This window comes from Protopterus annectens, chromosome 12.part0, assembly GCF_019279795.1.
Source record: "Protopterus annectens isolate FY-2018-M chromosome 12.part0, PAN1.0, whole genome shotgun sequence".
Lineage (NCBI taxonomy): Eukaryota > Metazoa > Chordata > Ceratodontiformes > Protopteridae > Protopterus > Protopterus annectens.
The window spans coordinates 97,649,995-97,674,370 of NC_056746.1; the positions used below are offsets into that span (position 1 = coordinate 97,649,995).

The 24,376-nt window shown below is 44.1% G+C and overlaps 1 protein-coding gene across 1 annotated transcript in view; it reads left to right on the plus strand.

Moving 5' to 3' along the window:
* The window catches only part of TBL3 (transducin beta like 3), an 825,158-nt gene that overhangs the window by 497,519 nt on the left and 303,263 nt on the right, over nt 1–24,376 (plus strand). The window contains exon 13 of the mRNA XM_044089118.1: nt 18,598–18,704. Coding sequence (XP_043945053.1) covers nt 18,598–18,704 — 107 coding nt within the window. The remainder of the gene's footprint in view (nt 1–18,597; nt 18,705–24,376) is intronic.

Consider the following 24,376-nt stretch of genomic DNA (forward strand, 5'->3'; position numbering starts at 1 on the left):
ACATATCAACATGAAAGAGATGTTAGCAGTCCAGTTTGCATTAATGGCTTTCAAGGAGTTACTTCTTCCAGGGCAGGTGTTGATTCTAACAGACAACACAACTGTCATGTGGTACATCAACAAACAAGGGGAACACATTCTTACCCATTGTGCAGGCAAGCAATGATTTTATGGGAGACTGCGCTCAGCTTGCAACTAACTCTTCAGGCAAGGTTTCTGCCGGAGCACAGAACTCCTTAGCAGATGTGTTAAGCAGACAAATCATGGATCCCCACGAGTGGAAACTGGATCTTCATGTATTTCAAAATTGACAGTGTCATGGGGAACTCCAGACATAGATCTGTTCGCTTCTCCACTAAACCACCAGCTGCCAAAGTTTTGCACAAAGAGGTTTCATCACACAGCTTGGAAAGTGGATGCTCTTTCTTTCAGTTGGAAAAATCTTCATGTGTATGCTTTTCCACCTCTGCCTCTTCTCCCAAAGGTGCTTCTAAAGGTCAGACAAGACAAGCCAAGGATGATTTTAATAGCTCCAGATTGGCCTCGGCAGCACTGGTACCCATTACTGAGGAGTCTGGTAAGGAAGCCTCCATGGCCTTTACCCTTGATTCCACACCTGTTGTCTCAGAGGGACGGTCACCTGCTCAATGTCAAGCTTCAATCTCTTCATCTAACAGCCTGGCATATTCTGTTTTGAAAGACAGCAGGTCTCAACTTCCTCAACAAGTTTTAAATGTGATTATGGAAGCCAGAAGACCTAGTACAAGGAAAGTGTCATGAAAAATGGAAGAGATTTTTATTTTGGAGTGCAGCAAACAATTTGGAGATTTCTGAGCCTAATTTGAGTGTGGCTCTTCAATATCTTACTGAGTTATTGGACAAAGGTTTGTCTTTCTCTTCCATTAAGATTCATGCTGCAGCAATTTCAGCTCACTATGATTGTGACCCACCATTGTTTTCGCATCCTTTGTTCAAGCAATTTCTTAGAGGGGCAAAGAATATAAGACCCCCGTAGAGCTCCTACTCCTGCTTGGGATCTCAATTTTGTGTTGGAGAAACTTACTCTACAACCTTTTGAGCCTGCGGCTACTGCTGAATTGAAATATTTGTCATGGAAGACTGCTTTTTTGTTGGCCATTACTTCTGCAAGAAGGGTTTCTGAGTTGCAGGCCCTTATGGCGGTAGAGCCTTTTTGATTTTTTCATAAGGATAGGGTATCTTTACGCACTAATCCTTCCTTTATGCCTAAGGTGGTTTCTAGTGTGGCTTTAAACCAAACTATTCATTTGCCTACTTTTTATGCAGATCCCCAAAATAAAGGGGAAAAGATTTTGCACACTTTAGATGTACACAGGCAATTGCGTTATTATTTGAGCAGGACTAAGGATTTTAGGCAGTCTCAGCAGTTGTTTGTTTCTTTTGCTTTGGGTTCAAGAGGGCAAGCCTGTGTCAAAACAAACTATTTCTAGGTGGATTGGGTTTTGCATTGCATTTTGTTATTCCCATCATGGCAAGGAGATTCCAGCTGGAATTAGGCCTCATTCCACTAGGGCTACTGCCACTTCTACAGCATTTCTAAGGGGTGGCCACTAAGGATATTTTGGAGGCAGCTACTTGGAGTTCAGTGCATACTTTCTCTAAGCATTATCACCTTCCTCTCTACTCTAAGTCTAGGGCTGGTTTTGCCACAGCTATTTTGCAAGGCATGTTGTCAGTTCCTGCTTCCTTATGATTTGCCAGCCTCCCTTACCTCTGCTTTGGGATTCTACCCAATAGTTAGGACTGCAGCAATGTGGAATGAAGAACATAGTACAGTTTTGTACCTACCATAAATGTAGATGTTCGAGGATCCACATTGCTGCAGTCCAATTTACCCTCCCTCCTTCCCTCTGTGTTTAGGGTGGTTGTGTAGGTGAGGTTATATTCTGGTAATTTTGTATATATTGTACATATTTTTGGTGCAGGTATGTTTGGAATTTTGGTTTTGGCCTTAGCTTTTCAGGGTCTTCTGACATCTGGGGCAAGAAAAGACTGAGGATATGGCGTCGGTCATGCGCATTAGTACCCTGACGTACTGGCGTCAGTCTAATGCGCCCTGACCGACGTCAGCCATATACTTTGGTATTCGGGCCGACTGGACAGCGGACTACCCCAATAGTTAGGACTGCAGCAATGTGGATCCTCGAACATCTACATTTATGGTAGGTACAAAACTGTACTTTTTGTACCTACCATAAATGTAGATGTCCGAACTGGATAGCATCTGCAGTCAGGATTACCCTCCCTCCTTCCCCTCTGCGGTACTCCTAGGGTATTAACCCTCCTAATAGCTAGCTGGGGGGGGGGGGAGTCTCTTATGGTGTATTTGTTTGTATATACGTACATACATGTTTATTTTTTGTGTTTGCCTTCTACTATTTTGGAAACATTGGCATTTATCCAAAATTTAGCTTTCCAAGAGGGCAATTGGCATCTGGGGCAAGAAACACTGAGGAAAATGGCGTCGGCTGATGCCTTTATACCCGAAGACCAGCAGAGATGACGTCGGGTGAAGTGCGACATCAGCCGAAGCCGGACCCAGACTTTGGAATCCGGCCGACCGAAGGGCTGCCTGACGACAGGACAACCCATTTGTTATGACTGCAGATGCTATCCAGTTCGGACATCTACATTTATGGTAGGTACAAAACTGTACTTTTTCTGTTTTTGGCTATGGCCTTTCTTTTTAGGGCCTTCTGACATCTGGGGCAAGAAAGACTGAGGATATGACGTCGGTCATGCGCTTTAATACCTCGACGTACTGACGTCAGATCTGAGAGACCATGACCGACGGCAGCCTAACTCTTTGGTATTCGGGCCGACCGAGGACAGCGGACTACCCACAGGTTATGCCTGCAGCAATGTGGATCTTCGAACATCTACATTTATGGTAGGTACAAAACTGTACTTTTCACGCTCTGCCCTTTGGTCTCACCACAGCCCCCAGGGTGTTCACCAAATGCATGGCAGTGGTAACAGCTCACTTGAGACGTCAGGGATTCCAAGTGTTTCCATACCTGCACAACTGGCTCCTTTCTGCCCCCACCAGGTATCTACTGTTACAGACCAGGGACGCTACCATTACACTGTGCCAACGGTTAGGAATTACTCTAAATTGGAAAAAATCTGCCTTGTTGCCCTCACAGCGTGTCACTTTTATCACGCCGAACTAGATACGGTGCTCATGAGGACCTTCTTACCATAAGAGAGAATTCAGGCTCTACAACAGCAGGTCTACGCCTTACTACCATTGAGGAAGGTCAGGGCAAAAGTGGTCTTCAAGTTATTAGGGACCATGGCTGCCACGATCATGCTAGTTCCCCTTGCCAGACTTCAGTTGAGGGTTTTTCAGTGACTGCTTTTTGCCCAGTGGTCACTGCAGCATCTCACACTTTCCCATTTTATTCTGATTACGGTCATGTGCAAGCGGGATCTACGCTGGTAGCTTCAGGCCACCAATCTCAATGTGGGCAAGCCTTTATCCCATCTTCTCAAGTTGCCATGATGACCTCGGATGCTTCCCAGATCGGGTGGGGGGGGCAGGATCACAAAACCCATTTGCATATCAATGTCTTGGAGATGAGAGCAGTGCTATTAGCGTTGCAAGCACTTCAGAGCTTTCTCCCTCTAGGGACAATTGCAATCCACTCAGACAACATGTCGGTGGTGTGGTACCTGAACAAACAGGGAGGAACCAAATCATACCCCCTTTGCAGAGAGGCACTTCGACTTTGACAGTGGGCGGTGTCTTCCCAACGCTTTCTAGTTGCAACACATATACCGGGGAAGTCCAATGTGATTGCCGACAGGCTGAGCAGAGCTATCCTAATGTCTCACGAGTGGTCCCTGAACAATTATGTTGTGGAAGAGATATTCCACAGATGGGGTCAGCCTTGCTGCGATCTATTTGCCAGCCCCCTCAATGCCAAATGCAGCAGCTACTTCACCCTTATTCCCCCGGAGGGGAAGGCACCCAGGGACACTCTGGCTCACGATTGGCCCTCCGGTCTTCTCTATGCCTTTCCACCGTTACCTCTGATATCAAAGGTCATTCAGAAAGCACAGTCTTCGGGGAACAAAATGATCCTCATTGTCCCACACTGGCCTCGTCAGATTTGGTTTCCCTTCCTTCAACCCTATCTAATGGACAAGCCCTAGATTCTGGACCCAGTTCCAGATCTGCTGACTCATATGTCAGGACAGTTCCATCCCTCCATCCAGACCCTCAGGTTGACAGCTTGGCTGCTCCAGTTACGTCGTTAGGCTTCATGATTTTTCCCCGGACGTGTTCCATATTCTATTATCTTCCCACAAGCCTTCTACCAGGAAGATTTATTCCAGTAAGTGGAAGAGATAGGTTCATACTAGGCTATCTACCCTAGGGCATTTATAAGCCTAGCCAGAGTGTGTGTGGCTTTCACCACCCCTTAGGATGAGAATACTATACCCATTAGTTTGCTGTGCCTCTGTCCAGCAGTGATACAGAGATGATTCCTGGGGTAAACCTACGATCTCCCATCCACTCGTCAAGATTTCTCTTGAACAGAGTCAGTGAGGGGCTCTGCCTCACATGGACTGGGATTCTGTTCCATAGTGTAGGGAGTCTCTGGGTGATGAATCTGTCCCTCCAGCACATCCTATTTATATCCATGTTGAGCTTTAAGTCTCTTGCTCTCGTGGCACTGGTGGATTTGGATTTTTTGAGGTGGAGCATGTCCATTAATTCCGGGTTGGACATGGCCTTGTATGTCAGGCACAGATCACCTCTGAGCAGACGGTATGCGACTGAATAGAGCTGGAGTTTCTTCAGTCGGGCATCGTATGACATATGTTTGAGCCCCTTTATCCTTTTGGTGAGGAACTTTTGGGGTCTTTCCAACTGCTGCAGGTGTCGGGTAAGGTACATTCGAATGGGGCGTTGTACTCAATCATTGGTCTGATAAGTGAAGAGTACAGGGTACAATGACCTCTCCTGATCTGGATGTGAATCCCTTCATGATCAGGTGGGCAATGTAGAAGGTCTTCCTAACCACTTTGGCAATGTGAGTGTCAAAGAGAGGTTACTGTCAACTTGGGTCCCCAGGTCCCTGATAACTTCTTCCGTGTTTAATGGATTACCACCTATGTGGTAATTAGGGGTTACCTTGTTTGTCCCAAAGGGTATGACTATACATTTTTGGCATTTAGCTTAAGGCCATGGTTCTGGCACCAGTTATCCATTTCTATGAGACCTTTCTGGAGGATGTCTGTGTCTGATGGAGTGTCAATTATGGTGCCCAGTTTTCAGTCATCTGCAAATTTTGTCAGCCACAATCCCCCTATGTTTGCCTGCACTTCAGAAAAATAAATGCCGAATAAGAGGGCCCAGGACTGAGCCCTGTGGGACACCACTGTGACCGCTTAGAGTCTGACATGGCACCAGCAACTCTAACCCTGTGTGTTCTGTCCTTGAGCCAGTTTGCAACCCATCTTGTGACATATGGGTTTACATCTAAGCTGGTGAGCTTTTCTATGATGCCCGAGTGGGGTATTGTGTCAATGCTTTGCTAGGTCAAGGTAGGCTGTGTGAACTGCCTTACCTCATCAATAGCCTTGGTGACTGTTTCAAAAGTCGACCAAGTTCAAGAGGCAGGATCTGCCCTTGACAAAGCCAAATTGGGTAGGATCCAGTGTCTGTAGGTCCCCAATGTCTTTATTTATGAGTTCCATTATGATCCTCTCCATAGCTTTGCAGACAAGGCTCGTCAAGCTTATGGGCGGTAATTTCAGGGTCGTAGAAGCACCGCCTTTGTGGAGTGGGACCACAGTTGCCGTACGCCATTCTTTGGGTACGTATCCTGTAGTAAGGCTAAGATTAAACAGCAGTCTTATGTGTGGGTTTAGTTCCTCATTGAGTTCGTGTAGCACACAGCCGGAGACACCGTCTGGTCCCATTGATGCTGTGTTTTTTGCTTTAGAGAGAGCAGCTCTCACCTGGGCATCTGAGATGTTTGGGAGGCTAGACTCTGGTGGGATAGATATTTCTCCTTTTGTGGGAGAGGGAGGGGAGAAATTTGCACTGAACCTGTCTGCCAGTATGTTGGCAATGTCTGTGGGTTCAGTGATTTTTTTATCATTTTGGACTAATTCTGAGCATATCTGGGAGTTTCCACCCAGGTTTCTAACATAGCTAAAGAAGGCTTTATGATTGTCTTTTGTGTCATTAGCGATTTTTCTCTCAAAGTTGGCCTTGGATGATTTTATGAGTGATCGTAGTTTTTGCTAGTATTGATCAGAGATGCCTTCCCATTTAGGGATTTTGCTCTGTCATGTAGTAGCTTTCTCCTCTTGTTGTAGAGTTTGTTTATGGCTGGAGTCCACCAGACCGCCTGCCTTTGGTGGAAAAGGTCTTGATTTTATTAGGGATTGCTTGATCCATACATTCCTGGAGGTGCTCATAGAAGGCATTTGTAAGGGTTTCAGCAGCGTGGGTTGTGGTTTCCACTGGCTCGGGGCCTTGAAGGATACCACTCCAGTCTTAAGAAGTGTGAAGTTTGCTTTTGAGAAGTTCTTCACTGTGGTCTTTTGCTGGGGGTGGGGGGATGTGGATCTCCAGTGAGATTAATTTATGGTCTGATCTCACCAATGAGGGATATACTTCGTGTGGAGCATTTTGTCCCCATGTTTGTGATGATCAGGTCTAGTATATTTTCTCCTCTTGTGGGAATGGTGACTAGTTGTTCCATAGCATTTGAGTTTATGAACTCAAGGAACCTTTGGGCTAGGGTGTTGGGGCTTGAGTAATGTTCCCAGTCTATGTTTGGGTAGTTGAAGTCACCCAATATGATGGTGTTTGGAGAGACATTTATACTCTCCAGTGTCTTCAAGAAGGCTGTGTGGGTTTCCTGAGTTTGAGAAGGTGGTCTGTAGCATGTTACAAACTGTAGGGCAGTTTTACCTATGGTTAATTGCACCTGGATGGTCTCCGATGCTTCGTGCGTTGCCACTAACCTGGAGGTGTGGGTATCCTTTATGAATATGGATACTCCCCCTCCTTTTGTAGTTCGGTCCGGATTTTCTATTTGGGCCCATGAGAGACATATTGATCCTTATACAGCGCCTATTTCGGCAATGTTGGAATTTCTTTCTCAGTTGTTTAGTCAGGGTTCAGCTGCGGCAACCATTAAAGTGCAATTGGCAGCAATTTCTACCTTTCACGTTGCTAATGAGCCCAACCTTATGGCTCATAGTAGAAAACAAATACCCAGTAAGACGCCAAAGTCCAACTTAAGCAGGTAGCACAAATGAAGAAAAACGAAGCAAAGTTGGACACTGCTGACAGCTTAAAAAATCTTCTTTATTCTTAAAATCACAAGATAAAGCTGGGATGACCCTTCTTCAGATCTGAAGAAGGGTCATCCCAGCTTTATCTTGTGATTTTAAGAATAAAGAAGATTTTTTAAGCTGTCAGCAGTGTCCAACTTTGCTTCGTTTTTCTTCATTATGGCTCATAGGCTTTGTAGGGCTTTTATGAGAGGGACATTGTTACTCCGACCTCCAGTCTTTGATCCAGTGATGCCATGGGACCTCAGTTTTGTACTACAGAAGCTCACCTCAACTCCCTTTGAGCCCGCAGCTACGTGAGACATTAAATTCTTGTCATGGAAGACAGTATTCTTGGTAGCCATAACTTCAATTAGGCGGGTCTCTGAACTCCAAGCATTATCGATTAGGCCACCTTGTTTGGTGTTTCACAAAGATAGGGTCTCTTTAAGAACCAACCCTTCTTTTGTTCCAAAGGTTGCCTCTGTTGTTAATATCAACCAATCCATTGAGTTGCCTGTGTTATTTCCTGAATTCTCTAACAAGGCAGAATTTAAGTTTCATCAGCTGGATGTTCACAGACAATTGTGTTTCTGTTTACATAGGACAAAAGATTTCAGGAAATCAGATCAAATGTTTGTCTTGTTTTCAGACACTGGACTTGGGGTTCCGGTTTCTAAGGTAATCTTGTCTCACTGGATCTCCGATTACATCTCATTTATTTATGCTTCCAATGGCAAAGAATTACCCTTTAAAGTGAAGGCTTATTCTACACAATCTGTGGCTACCTCAACTGCGTTTCAGGCTAGGATGTCTATGGATGATTTTGTGCTGCAGCAACATGGCCTTCACCTCATACCTTTATTAGTCACTACAAATTAGATCTGGTCTCTAGAAGTAGATCTTCCTTTGGTTCCACTGTGCTCAAGAGCATTTTTCACTGTGCCACCCAAGATCAAGGTGCTAGGGACGCTGTCCCACAGGTAAGAATGAAGGCGAGATTGGACTACATAACATCAATAAGTTATGTACTCACCATAACGTTCGATGTATGTAGTCCATCTTGCCTTACATTCTTACTAACCCTCCCTCCTTTCCCCTTCTGGAAGACCTAGAGGTATTGTCTCTAGGTGTCAGTAGTCCTTTCTGTTGGAGGAGTTCTTCTCAGTGTGTTTGTGTGTGAGCTTGCAGCAAACAAGATCTGGGGAATAGACCTGTTGCACGATGGGATACCTCTTAGCCACAAGCCAATTGAAGACTTCGAGCTAGAGTATGGCTGAGTCAGAGCCGAGGTTCGGCTCCGAACCCACGGGTAATAATGTAAGACGAGATGGACTCCATACATCGAACGTTATGGTGAGTACATAACTTCTTGTTTTAATGATTTATTCATTCTTTGCACACCTGAAGAAACATGGATAGAGTGAAAGCAACTTGATAGATTTGAGGTCTGCCTTTGGTCCGCTTCTCGAAAGTTTGTTGGAGATATTTTGTTTTGGAAGCAGTTTACTGCTTGAGTACCATTTGTTTTGCTTTACTTGAATTAACCTATCCCATTTGGTGTTAGATTGGCTTTACCCATCTCATGGTTAATAATTATTTATGTTACCCTATAGAGAGAATAACTGGGAGCATACCACTGATAATTTGAAGGGATCCATGCATGGAGTAAAGTATTTAGGAGCTGCCTCTGTCCATTAGTAGAACAGGGGGAAGTCCTGCGGTACATTTTCTGTTACCCATCTATAGATCCAAGTTGCTGTTAAGTATGGACAGGGATAAACTTTGTTTTATGTGGATGAGAAGTCTGTTCCACAAAGAAGCGGTATCCTATGTGAGAGAGACCTGTCCCTCCATACCATTCTGTTAATGTTGCGCAAGAGGTTTAGATCCCCAGACAGACTACCTCTGATGCCATTTGACTTCCTGATGTGCAATAAGTCCATCGGTATTGTATGCCAGACATTGGTCACTTCTCAGTAATCTGCAGGATACTGAGTTTCGTGACACTGCTTTGAGTCAGTCCACATAGGATTTGTTATTTATGCCCTGTATCCTTTAAGTAAGTTATCTGTGTGGGCATTCCATCTGGACGGATACATGCCAAAGGAGGCATTGTTCTCAATGATTGTCCTAATGAGGATTGGGTAAAAGGGACAATAACATCCACCTAGATCTAGACACAATCCCTGTTGTTTATAAGCTGTACAATATAGAAAGAGTTTCTTGTGATAATGGACAAATGTTGGTCAAAAGTTAGGTCACAGTCCTTATAAGTTTATAAATCCCAAACAACTGGGTCAACTCTTAGAGGCGTATTGTAAATGTGATAGATGTTCTTCGTGTTTCACTGTTGCAGTCATTACATTTGGGTTATTTGCTTGCAGGTAGCCTTCAGTCGGGCTGATTAACAAAGTCTTGGGTCCTGCGTTGGTTGCTGTCCCTTCTCCATGACATCAGTTCGTCAGGGGTATAAAACATGCAGCTGATGCCATTACATCAGTCTTTCTTGGCGTATGGTGCCCGAAGCAGAAGCAGTTCGCAAGTACCGGTCTTGCTCCTTACCGATGTCAGTAAAAGTTAATAATTGCATTACTTGTGGATAGCAAATACCTCATAAAGATTTTCATTCGTACTGTATTCCTTGCCTAGGCCCTGACCACGATGTACTTTGCTGTCGGTTTTGTGCTTTATTAAATCAGCGCACTGTCATCGGTATATTTTCGCCTCTAAATATTTCGGTTCTCAGTTTAATTATCCAGAAATGTCGGTTAGCCATCCTACTACCGGGATTCCGAAAAAACGCAAAGATAAAGACAGAGACAGGCCGCCAAGGTCCAAAACTGCCGGCGACACTTCTCCTAAGGCAGTCGCCGGTACTCAGTGAGGCTCTTTCGCAGCCCCCGATACCCGCTACTTCTGATTCACAGGCCTCTACTGAGACCCATTCAGAGTCCGGTATGCCGCAAAATGCTTTAACTATGGAACCCGTGGATGTCTCTACCTTGGATGGGTCCAGTGCCGCTGTGCAGGCACCAGCTTCTGAGGGTGTATTCAGGCCTACGGGCTTGCATATTAAACCAACACCTCCTGCTTTACTTAGGCCTAAATCTCGATCCATGCCTAAAAAACTGACACCCAGGCCACATGCTCAGGCCTCTAGGCCTAAAAAACAAATGATAAGAATGGCTGAAGATCTAATAACTCCAATCAGGGGTAGCCAACCCCCCCCCCCCCCCCACCTTCTAAGAGGCCTAGGACTGAAGTTGATTATGAATCTTCTGATGAGGATTCTGTTTTTTCTGATTCTTCTGATGATCTGCATTTGCCCTACTTATGAAGATTCTGATGCAGAGGATTCCATTCTCTCTGCTTCCCCTCCTGAGGATTTTTCTTTCGGGGAAACCTTACATACTCTAGGGGAGCATTTCCACTGGGAAAGCCAGATTTTTTCTGATTCAAAAAAGAGGTTTAGGGATTTCCTTCTCCTACCTCAGCATAGGCCTTTATCTATTCCTCCTGTACTAGACATTGTTGATGATGCTTTTTTGGAATCTAGTTTGTCCACTGATTCCCTGCCTCCTGCTCCCATAAAACCTGACAGATAACTACAGGGTCCCCGAGTCCCACAAGTTCCTTTTTAAAAATCCTATTGCAGATCCAGAGACTATTTCACAGGGGCCCAAGGACATTAAGGCTTCTACTGCTAAAAATCCTACCCCTTCTGATAGAGATTCCAGGTTGCTGGATAGATGGGGTAAGAAGGTTTACACTTCTGCAACCTTGGCCATTAGGGCTTTAAACTGCCAGTTTCATATGTTAAAGTATCAGCAACATGTTATTGGACTGCTTAAACAGAAAATTATGTTGATTCCTGACTGTGTGGAAAATAAAGAATTACAGGATTTAATGCATTCTAATGAACAAGTTGGAAAACATACTTTGCAATGTGGTTTTGATTCATTAGAGGCCTCTTGCAGGGCTGATGTTACTGGGTGTGTGCTCAGAAGGCATGCTTGGCTTGAGGAGCAATCTTTGCCTGATCATGTTAAAGCTAAATTGTTGGATGCTCCATTAAATCAGGACCGCCTGTTTGGCAACAAGGCTGAGGAAGTTCTTGAAAAGATGGAAGATAAAACTAAATCTATGCAAACTGTTAAAGATTTTTTACAAGCTCATCCTCCTAGGTTTAGTAGGCACTGGCCCTCTAAGAATTGGTCCTTTCCAGCTCCTTCCAGGTCTTCTCAAGCGTAACCCAGACACACCAAAAACCCCAGGTTTCAGTCCCAGGGGACACACAGAACTAAGCAGTGGGGGGCCTCCACTTCCAAACCTGGGAGTAATACGACTCCCCCCTATGGTAAACTGTCTCAATTACTTCCTTTTAAAATTTCCAAGCACTTATCAACTGACTGCCCCTTTGGGGGAAAAGATTGCTCTTCATGCAAAGAACTGGGAATTCATTACCCAGGACAAATGGGTTTTAAATATAGTGTCCCAGGGCTACAGATTTCACTTCCACACATTGCCGAAACCAAGTGGGTGGCCAGACCTACCCCCCAAATACAAGTACTTTCTCTCTTAAGCATGGGGGCTATTCAACTGGTACCAGAAGAGGAAAAGGGACAAGGTTTCTACTCAAGACTTTTCCTGGTACCCAGAAAAGATGATTCATAGCGTCCTGTCCTGGACCTGTGTACTCTAAACACCTTTTTGGAGTTTCCAAAATTCAAGATGCTGACTCTTCACCAGTTACTTCCTATGCTAGGCAAAGATGCCTGGTTGGCAACACTAGATTTAAAAGAAGCATACCTGCACATCCCAATCAGGGAATCTTGCAGAAGATACCTACCCTTCAAAGCAGGCTGCACGCACTATCAGTTCTCTGCACTGTTTTTTGGCTTATCTACTGCGCCCAGGGTATTCACAAAGTGTCTAGCTGCAGTTATTGCATTTTGCAGGCAAAGAAATATTCAAATATACCCATACCTGGACAATTTTCTAATTCAGGCAGAAAGCCAGGACATTCTTTTGAATCATCTTGCCTTTGTACAAAGGGTTCTAACTTGTCTGGGGTACACCATAAACAAAAAGAAATCACATCTGGTACCCTGTCAACAAATTATATTCCTGGGAGCAAGCTTGAATACAACTTCCCAGATGGCTTACCTCACGCCAGAGAAACAAATTCATTTGACAACCTACTTCAAACAAGTGGCCACAAAAACCTGCTATCTGCAAGACAAATACTGCAGGCCTTGAGGTTCATGGCCTCCTGCATTCTTCTAATTCCATATGCAAGACTGCATATGAGGAAACTACAGTGGTATCTAAAAAGTCTATGGTGTCAACATTCTCAAGACCTAGAAACAATGATTCCTGTTATACCTTGCCTATGCCTAGAATTCCTTTGGTGGGCAGAGGCCTGCCACCAAACAAGGGACTACCTTTCACACTACCCCCTGCCACCCAAACCCTAACAACAGACACATCAGACTATGCATGGGGGGCTCACCTGGCAGGGAAGTGCATTCAGGGCAAATGGAACCCAAGTCAAATGCACCTGCATATCAATCAAAAAGAAGTGTTAGCTGTACAGAATGCTCTGACAGCCTTCAACGACCACATTCTTACAGGACAACTAATGGTAAAGACGGACAACACCACTGTTATGTGGCACATAAACAAGCAGAGGGGTACACATTCTTACTCCCTCTGCAGACTAGCCATGGCATTGTGGAACACAGCCTTGAGCTACCAAGTGCACCTACAAGCTCAATTCCTGCCAGGAAAATGAAATACACTGGCAGACGGACTAAGCAGAAACCTCATGGACCCACATGAGTGGAAACTGGAACCAAGGATTTTCAACATGTTGACAAGCAAATGGGGGAGCCCAGATATAGACCTGTTTGTCTCTCCCCAGAACTACCAATTGGACAAATTTTGCACAAGGACTCCCCACAAACAAGCCTGGAAAGTGGATGCTTTGTCCTTCAGCTGGAAAAACCTATCAGTCTATGCCTTCCCCCCTCTGCCTCTGCTCTCCAAAGTACTACTAAAAATCAAACTGGACAAACCAAGGATGATTTTGATTGCTCCAGACTGGCCGCGCCAACACTGATACCCCCTCCTGCACAGTGTGTCACGGTTATCTCCGTGGCACCTGCGTCAGACTCCTCCCCTGCTGTCTCAGCAGAAGAACCAGATTCTGCACCCTCAGCTTCTAACACTGAACCTTGCAGCTTGGCTAATTACTTAATCTCTCATTTACCATCCCTCAGCAAACCTGTGATGGATATCATTTTAGAGGCAAGGAGGCCTAGTACTAGAAAATTTTATGCTGAAAAATGGAAAAGATTCTGTGCCTGGAACCAATCTCAGGGGATGAGCACAGCAGCACACAATTTACACCAGATTTTACAATACTTAACTGAGATGCTTCACAAGGGCCTGTCTTATTCCTCCATTAAAATCCACGCCTCAGCCATTTCAGCTCATTATAACACAGAACCTCCCCTCTTCTCTCATACACTGCTCAAGCAGTTCCTCAGAGTGGCCAAAAATTTGAGACCACCCAGGAGAGCTCCAACCCCAGCCTGGGACCTTAACTTTGTCTTGGAGAAACTCACTCTACCTCCTTTCGAGCCAGCTACTACTGCAGACTTAAAATTTCTTTCTTGGAAAACAGCTTTCCTTTTAGCAATCACTTCAGCTAGAAGGGTATCTGAATTACAGGCCTTTGTGGCAGTGGAGCCTTTCATCATCTTTCATGCAGACAGGGTGTCCCTCAGAACCTATCCATCCTTCATGCCCAAGGTGGTATCCAGTGTGGCTCTTAATCAGTCCATTCATTTGCCAACCTTCTTTCCCAATCCACAGAATAAAGGGGAACAGATGCTGCATTCCTTAGATGTGCACAGACAACTTAGATTCTACTTGGACAGGACTAAACTTCAAAGGAAATCTGAACAACTGCTGGTGGCATTTGCTGCAGGGCAGAGCAGAAGGCTATTTCAAAGCAAAATGGATAAGCCATTGCATTCATTTCTGCTATAAGCACCATTGTAAAACCTATCCCCCAGGGGATCAGACCTCACTCCACCAGGGCTGCAGCTACCTCTACAGCCTTTCTCAGAGGCGTCCTTACCAGTGACATCCTAGAAGCTGCTACCTGGAGTTCTGTACATACTTTCACCAAGCATTATCATTTGCCAATTTTCTCTAAATCCAGAGCTGGCTTTGCCACTGCAGTCTGGTAGGGCCTTATAGCTGGCCCTAATGCTATCTAAATTCCTCCTCCGATCCTTAGCTTTGGGAAGCTACCCAAATGTAATTACTGCAACAGCGAAACACGAAGAACATAGTACAGTTGTGTGCACTTACCATAAATGTAGATGTTGGAGTCCCTTCAGCCACCTAACTTCTTTTGGCTATACCTCTACTTTCCTTTACTATGCTTAAAAGCCTTTTTGGTGTATTTGCTTTTTTGTTGGAGGTATATATTTGTACTTTTATATTTGTTTCCCATTAGGGGGGCACCTGACGTCTGGGGCAAGAAAAACTGATGTGATGGCGTCGGCTGCATGTTTTATACCCCTGATGACCTGACATCATGGAAGAAGGGACAGCAACCAACGCAGGACCCAAGACTTTGTTAATCAGGCTGACTGAGGGCAACCTGCAAGCAGATAACCCAAATGTAATGACTGCAACAGTGAATACACTCAAACATCTCCATTTATGGTAAGTGTACACAACTGTACTTTCCCTAGGGTAGATGACTTCCCAAAAGATACTGTAATGCACTTTTTGACTTTTAATTTGTGACAATGCTTCTGGCACCAGTTATTTGTTTTGGACAAACCTTCCTGCAGGATGGCTAATTCATTTTGGGATTCAGTGACTGGCCCTATCTTGCAGTCATCTGCAAACCTAGCCAGAGCCCTTTGATATTTGCTTTTATTTCACTGAATTAGATGACAAACACAAGAGGTCCCAGCATCAAACTCTGGGGGATACCAGTGGTGATTTGTCTCTTTATGGCTGTAGTTTCCCCCTATTTTGATATACTGCATCCTGTCTGTGAGTCAGTTGGCAGTCCAGCGAGTGATACAGGGGTCAGTCCAAGCAGTCAAACTAACACTAGGGCCAGAGATCTAAATCTACTCAAACAAATAAATAAGACTAAGAGAAGGAATACATTCGTCACACAGTGCCCACTCCTACTCTGAAACAAATTCCTCTCAAAGTTAAGCAGTGTGACACACTGTCATTAGCTAAAACGGAGCTGGACATCTGGATGGGTGTTTATAAATTCACCCCTGGTATCCCTGGCATGGCCCTCCTTGAAATGAGAGGCAGGGCCTAAGGGTGAGTACTGGCAAGATGGAAATGGCCTCTAGATTTAGTTACCATGTAACTCCTCTGTTGTATGATCCTTGTGCGCTATGGAGCCGATGCATAGACTTACCTTAAATTGTTCTTGGAGTCATCTAGCGGGATTGTATTATTTATTGCCTTTACCACAGGAGTTAGTCACATTCACTTAATTTTAATGTGTGGAGTTGCCATGTATCACTATTTAGTGCTGTAACATTTTAGATTGATTTAAATTACAGCAACATTTGAAATTATTGTTCATTTATAGTGTGTGTCTGCTGTCTTAGATATACCTCAGCAGTGTTTATTTGAGGTGCGGTTAGACTATGAGTGCCATATTTTCTAGAAGGTGGGAATCTGATTGGAGTGTGGGTGGACATTAATCTGGATGAGCTCTGTGCTGTTTATCACCCAAAATCTTTCAATAAGATGGCATTAATTTTTGTGTTTAGGAAGATTTCTGCCAACCCTTATTGACCAGCAGTGCTATTCCAAACAATTGATAGGCTGTTATCTGGCCTGTCTCGTTAACCAAACGTTTTTCCTACCTCTGAATAAAAAAGGTGCTGTTGTCTTTTTAGCAGCTGTGATTGCATGTAGATGAGTGACTCTAAAATTTTTTCACTGGGCTGGATAATGCTTCTCATGGCGACCTCTGAACTTAGCTTGGTACAAATTATCATACTGGCTGCTCTGAGGCCACGAGTTTGATTTTAGGCATGCATTTTACTTTCTGTGAGATGGACTCTGGACCAACCAGTTTAGTACGTCACCTGGATGCATTTTCCGCAATTATTTCTAGGTTGTGTAATTCTAGGAATGGGAATTTTTCCGTCTGTTTTGAAAGCGGTACTGATTGCTCTGCACTTAAGTAATAGTTGGGCCTAGTTCTGTAGAGGAGTAAAGGCTGGCAGTGATCCAGATGGCCCAAGGTCAAATACTGACCTGGGTGCTGGACGAACTGGGAAAGGGAGGATGTGAGTAAGCATGTAAGATGAATTCACCCATGGTTAGCCGATTGCCACCATGCCAGTGGATAGGACCAGGGACATGGACTTGGCTGTTGTACATCAGTGGCTGTAGGCCCTAGTAGCTTGTGGTTGAAAATGTGGGCTGTTACACAGTGGAGGGTGTAGATTGCCTAGCAATGATAAAGATGTTCATGGCAGCTACCAGGAATGGGGTTAGGGCTTTATCAGAAACACCTTTATTACTAGGATGCAAACAAGGGTACAAACAGCCTTCCTGACTGCCTAGATGATGGCTGTTGTTGTCTGATAAGGGGGTGGCTCAAGGAGTGACAGACATGGAGGCGAAAACTACATAGATAAAACCAAAGAAGTCTTCTTTGGATCTTCACAATCTGAAAACCTTCTGCGTAATTTTTAATCTTCCAGATGTTGATAACCTTATAAAGAGGGTAGTAGTGTTTGTGTGACTTGAATATTTTGTAACAATACAGTGTGGCATCAAAACTTCTTTACTTAGTGTAGTTAATGAAATCTTCATTGTGAGATATGAGCACTGCTGTTAGTTTTGTTCCTTCTTTATCTTTTTGCAACATCTGACACAATGAACCATGGAATCTTCTGTAGCATCTTACCTTCTCTGTGTGGTTGTCTGTCTGTCTGTCACAGTTCTGGATTAATTTGTCATCACTGAATTGGTGCAGTGCCTTTAGAGTATGCAAAAGACTGCTGTAAATTTATTAAAGTATTACCCCTCTGTACTACCACATAATCCTCCTTGCTGCCCCGTCTGCATTTTCTGACATTCATTGCAGAGTAATGTCAGAAATTCTTAACAAATTCTTAACATTTATATGCCCAAGGATGTGGCTGTTTCAACCTTAATGAGTTGCCTTCTTGCTTGATTTCTCTCTTTTGATGGTAACTAATGGGTATTGAATACCACCATGCATTTTGGCTCTTCTGGTGTAATTTTCACCTCCCATCAGGCCCTCCTGTGGTGGAATTCACTACCTTAGTAGTTTTGGTCAGAAGGTGTTCATTTTAACAAGTCTCAAAAGACTTGCTTATATCACAAACACAGGCAGTCATGGACACAACTCATACATACACACGTTTGTATGCTTTTAACTAAATTTTATTTAATCATTTTGAGTTAAATTAGTGCTATGTTTATTTGTAAGCATATAACATGAACTGAATAGATGGTGTGGGGATACAAGAGGACAGAGGGATTTTTTTTTCAAGGAATGGGTTGACGTAAGTAAGTTGGAGACCGAGGAAATAATACAATGAGGGAAGGAGGGAAGAGTACACGCTAAGAAGAGACGCACAGGTTTTCGAAGTGTAGCTATAGGGAATCTAAAAAAACAAAAAAAATAATTATAACACAGACTAGGACCCAAAAGAACAAAATATCACTAAAAGGGTAACTTGTTTGTACTTAGCCCGTGCTCTTAATAATGGCTTGCTTCTTTTTCTCCTAGGTTTCACTTTGAAATCTTCATTTCTTAACTTAATATTTTATTTGCTGAGTGATTTATTAGAACCTCCCATGTCTCTCTGTCTTAAGGCACAGAACTTGGTCGATTGGCAGGCAGGCAGGCATCCGTTCATTTGTCAAAGAGCTGAAAAACTGTTCTACATGCAGGTGTTTCTTTGTGTAGGATAATTCATAGCGATCCTGGCCTGTTTCAGATGATAATGCTAGCAGTCTCATGTTACAGCAGTTTTTAAGTGGTCTTACTTTGTGTCATTAACCTGTGAAATTTATAGTTTCCAGAAGTTTAGTTTTATATATTTGTTTAACTTGAGTGTTGTAAAAAAACATTCATTTCAAACATTTGTGATGTCCACCTTAACCTATCCGAACTCAAAATGCTGCTTCTTTGGCTTTATATTTCAGGATAACACAATCCGGATATGGCGACTGAATAAAGCTGCAGGCAGTGTGAGTTGTGTAGCCCAAGGACAGGGACATGCACGTGGTGTTGGAACAATTTCATGCTCAAGGTAAGTGACATTCTGTTTGCTACAAAAATAGAAAACAACACAAAATATACATGGGATGCAGTAATTCATCTAAAAAAAATAGCTGGGTAATTTTCCCTGAGTGCAGCAGTGGTTTCCTTTACTGCAACATCAGGTTGGAATATTTCAAGCAGCAAGTTTTACTTTAAGAATTTCATGTAAGTGTAGAAGTATCACAAAATGGATTCCTTATTAATCTCCACAAATCATGTGCATATGTATTCTTAAACAATAACTGTGTGTGTGTGTGTGTATATATATATATATATATGTGTGTGTGTGTGTGTGTATATATATATATATATATATATATATGTGTGTGTGTGTGTGTGTATATATATATATATATATATATATATATATATATATATATATATATAGAGGAACTGATTTTGATAGAGTTCCCCTTTGGTCAACATCTGTTAGGACATCAGAATTTAGTCAACTACACAGATGGTCAGCAGGTGTGTGAGACTGCACATTTTTCTGGGTGGAGAAAATTTTACTTTTTCCCGTGATTGTGCAATCTCGGAGATAGTATACAATTAGCAGGGGGTGGGGTTGCAGGGAGGCTTCCCCTTGCAAAAAATGATGCTTTACACTTATTTTTAAGTGTTTTGCATGTTCATAGGTTCATAGGATGATACTAGGCTACTGGCCCGGAAGCCCTTATAAGCCTAGCCAAGAATTTTGGCCATGTTCCCTTAAAGTCAGCACCTGTTTCCCCTGTCCAGCAGGGACACAGGTGGGATCCCAGGGGTACATTTTCTGTTTCCCATCCAGTTGTCCTGGTTCCTCTTAAAGAGGGCTAGAGAGGTACTCTGCTTGACATGGAGAGGGAGTCTATTCCACAGACGGGGGAGTCTTTGGGCCACAAATCTGTCCTGCCAACAAGTTCTAGTTAATGTCAAAGAACAGGTTAAGGCCTTGCGTGTGGGTTGTGCGAGTGGAGTTTGTCTTACGGATATGCAGCAACTCCATCAAGGCTAGGTCTGAAATGGCCTTGTATCACCTCTGAGCAGTCTGTGCAAGACTGAGTAGAGGGGCAGGGTTTTTAGCCTATCTGTATAGGATAGGTTTCTGAGACTCTGGATTTTCCTGGTCAGGAACTCTGTGGTCTCTACAGCTGCTGCATGTGCTTGGCAAAGTACCTGCCGAAGGGGGCATTGTACTCGATAATAGGTCTGATAAGGGAGGATTACAGAGATGTTATGACTTCCTTGTTCCTGGTAGAAATACCCTTATTTATGAGGTGGGCCATGTAGGGCATGTTTTGAGATTTCTTGATCAGCAAATGCATAGTAGCATGTTGGCATTTGCCTGCTGTGGTCAGCTTTATAAACATCGATCTTTGGGTCATTCATTGCTCATCAGTATGTGTGTGTGTGTGTGTATGTATACATATTCTGTGTGTGTGTGTAGGGTCTATATTTGAACGAAAGTTCATAATGTCGAACGCTCTGAAGAGTGAAAATGCCGGACCTCGATGCACTTCTTGTGGGATCGCAGTACAGTGAAGGTCGGAATATTTGCCCTTTCCTCACTGTAGTGCAATCTCTGAGTTGGTATATAGATTTAGTGGGGAGTGGGGGGGGGGCACAGCCCCCCACAATAAGGAGTTCGAGGTCTGGCATTTTCAGTCTTTAGAGCAGTCGATATTATGAACTTTCGTTCATGTAATATAGACCTTGTGTGTGTGTGTGTGTGTGCATATATATATATATATATATATATATATGTCCACTATATTTGGTCGAAAATGATTTCAGGCAGCCCACTTCACTGAAAATGCATTTTACTGAAAACCCATTTGGTCGAATTCCAGTTGGTCGAAAATGGAATATAGCCCCTGCCCCACTGCTGTGTGACCCTGGAGTGAGAATATAAAGTAAGAGGGTGTAGGGGGCACAGCCCCCCACATTGGGGGTGTGGGGGGGCATACCCCTCCACATAATTGCAGTGTATGCACTATCATTTAAATGTGGATCTATTAAAAATACATTGAAGCATATAACGTCAGTAAAAACTAGTTGCAAAATACACCCTCCATTGTGGGGGGCTGTGCCCCCCACACCCCCTTACTTTATATTCTCACTCTAGGGTCTTACTGCAGTGGGGCAGGGGCTATACTCCTTTTTCAACCAAATGAGCTTACAGTGAAGTGGGCTGCCGGAAATCATTTTCGACCAAATGTAATTTGCCCAAAAGTCCTCGGTCGGCCAGAATCCCAAAGTCTGGGTCCGGCGTCGGCTGCTCAGTCATGTTCCCTGATGTCAGAGCGCCAGGAGTACAAAGCTGCCAGCCGACGCCATGTTCTCCAGTCTTTCTTGCCGTGCAGTGGAAGCAGTTCGCAAGTGCCGGTCGGCTGACTCCTGATATTTTTTCGTCCTTCAGTCCGAAGACTTACTACTTCTTCTCAAAGCTAAGTACCCCGTTGGGGAAACTTTTTTCTTGCTCCAGTCCGATGTCAGAAAAAGTTAATTGTATTTCTTGTGGGAAGCAAATACCTCATAAGGATTTCCACTCTTACTCTATTCCTTGTTTAGGCCCTGACCACGACGTAGCTAGTTGTCGGTTTTGTGCTAGATTTAACCAACGTACTATTAAGCGGAGGTACGATTTTGCTTTTCACTTTGGCAGGCAATTTAATTATAAAATGTCGTCGGACATGCTTCCAACTACCGGAGTTCGCAAACGACGCAAGGATAAGGACAGGCCACCGAGGTCCAAATCAGACGACGGTTTACAAGCAGAGCCAGCTACAGGTTCGGCCGTCGTCAGTGAGGCGCTTTTGCAGCCCCTGTCGGCCATTTCAGAACCGATTGCCGAAATGGACTCCCACGAGGAGCCAACAAGGCCTTTGAGTACTCCAGCTGCAGGACCTTCGGACAATGCTCCCTCGGATGGGTCCGGAGCCGCTGTGCAGGTACCGGCTTCCGAGGGGGTTTTCAGGCCTACACAGCTTCTGATAAAGGCAAAGGCGAAGACTCCTTCTAAATCAAAGACACCAGCTTAGGCCTCTTCTGATCCGGGACCCAAATCTCAGAAACAGCTGCTTAAAATGGCGGAGGACTTACTAACCATGATTAGGGGTTCACATCCCCCTCCAGACAAAAGGCCAAGGCAAGAATTGCATTATGAATCCTCTGATCAGGCATCTGTTTCTTCAGTGTCTTACTCTGATCAGGAATATACTTTCCCTACTTATGAGGATTCTGATGCTGAGGAATCCATTCCATCATCTTCTCCCCCTGAGGATTTTTCTTTTGGGGAAACTTTACATGACATGAGGGAACATTTTCACTGGGAAGGACAGGAGTACTCTGAATCTAAGATAAGGCTTAGGGATTTCCTTCTTCTTCTTCCCCAACATAGACCCCTTGCTATTCCTCCTATTTTGGATATTGTGGATGATGCTTTTTCTGAGGCTAATTTAACTGCTGACTCCTTTCCTCCAGCCCCTGCTAAGCCTGACAGATATTACAGGGTCCCTGACTCCCACCAGTTCCTTTACAAAAATCCTGCTGCTGATCCAGAAACCATTTCTCAGGGTCCTAAGGGTGTTAAGGCCGCCTCTGCTAAAAACCCTATTCCGACAGATAAGGATTCTAGAGCTTTGGAGAGATGGGGCAAAAAAGTGTACACTTCTGCTACTTTATCCATTAGGGCTTTAAATTGTCAATTTCATATGCTAAAATATCAGCAATTCCTGCTGTCTGTTATGAAACAAAAGCTGGGTACCATTACTGCATGTGCAGATAATAAGGAATTGCACGATTTGATGCATGCCACTGAAAAAGTGAGGAAGCATGGTTTACACTGTGGTTTTGATGCCTTGGAGGCTTCATGCAGGGCGGCTGCCTCTGGCACAGTCATTAGAAGGCATGCTTGGTTAAAGGAACAAAACTTACCTGATCAAGTGAAAGCAAAGTTACTGGATGCTCCTGTTCAGCATAATGTTTTGTTTGGGTCTAAGGCTGAAGAGGTGATAAAGAAAATGGAGGATAAGGCAAAATCCATGCAAATGGTTAAGGATTTCTTACAAGTTCAGCCCCCAAGATTTAGCAGAAATTGGCCAACTAAAAATTGGTCCTTTCCCAATTAGGACAGGCCTCAAAGGGGTAGATATAGGCGCTCCAGAGGGAGGGCCCAAGCACAGACCTCTTACAGACCTAGACAGTGGAGTGCTTCCACCCCCAGGGGTGGAGAGGACAGACCTCAGTCTTATAGAAAACAGGCTCAATGACTCCCTCTGAATGGCTCCAGGAACTTCTCTCCTGGAAGCTCCTCTAGGAGGAAAACTCTCTTTTTCAACAAAATTGGACTTGCATAACCCAAGACAAGTGGGTTCTGGATGTAGTTTCAAGAGGTTACAAATTCCACTTTCATACCTTGCCAAGATCAAACAGATGGCCAGACCTACCAAAACACCAATGGGCAGAGGCATTAAACCAGGTGGGATCCCTCATGGCTATGAGGGCCATAGAACTGGTTCCACAATCAGAGACGGGCCAAGGTTTTTACTCAAGGCTCTTTCTAGTTCCCAGAAAACAAAATTCATGGAGACCCATCCTGGATCTGTCAGTCTTAAATACTTTCCTGGAGATACCAAAGTTCAAGATGCTTACTCTGCAGCAGCTCCTGCCAATGTTGAGCAAAAATGCATGGATGGTGACATTGGATTTAAAGGAGGTTTACCTACACATCCCTATCAGACAGGAGTGCAGAAAATACCTCAGGTTCAAGGCTGGCACGAAACATTACCAATTCTCTGCGCTGCCCTTTGGCTTGTCTACTGCGCCCAGAGTCCTCACCAAGTGCCTGGCACCAGTAGTAGCTTACTGCAGACTCAAGGGAATTCAAATTTACCCTTATCTGGACGACTGCCTTATTCAAGCAGACAGCAAGGACATTTTACTCCAGCACCTGGAATTTGTTCAGAATCTACTCAAGTACCTGGGATTCACTGTGAACATAAAAAAGTCAAATCTGACACCCACACAACAGATAACTTTTCTGGGTGCTCTTCTAAACACAACAACCCAGATGGCATTCCTGACATCCGAAAAACAACTACAGCTGGCTTCAACTTTCAAAACCTTGGCGTTAATGTCTCAGCTAACTGCAAGGAAATTCCTGCAGGCTTTGGGTTACATGGCCTCCTGCATCCTTCTCATACCAAATGCAAGACTACATATGAGAAAAATACAATGGTACCTAAAAAGTGTATGGTCCCAGCATTGCCACAGTCTAGACACACAGATTGCTGTCTTGCCTTGCCTACAAAAGGAATTCCATTGGTGGACCATGGCATGTCTTCACAACAAAGGGAAAGCCTTCAGTCTGCCTCCAGCCAGCCAAGTGTTAACCACGGACGCCTCTGATTATGCATGGGGAGCGCACCTGCAGGGGAAAGGCCTGCAAGGTTTTTGGACAGAGGATCAGAAGCACCTACATATCAATTTAAAAGAGATGTTAGCTGTACAGAATGCCCTCTTGGCTTTCAGGGATCTTCTACATCCCGGACAACTACTGATTCGGACAGACAACACCACAGTTATGTGGTACATAAATAAGCAAGGGGGTTCACATTCCTCCCCCCTTTGCAGACTAGCCATGACTCTATGGAACACAGCTCTAGCTTGCAAAGTGGA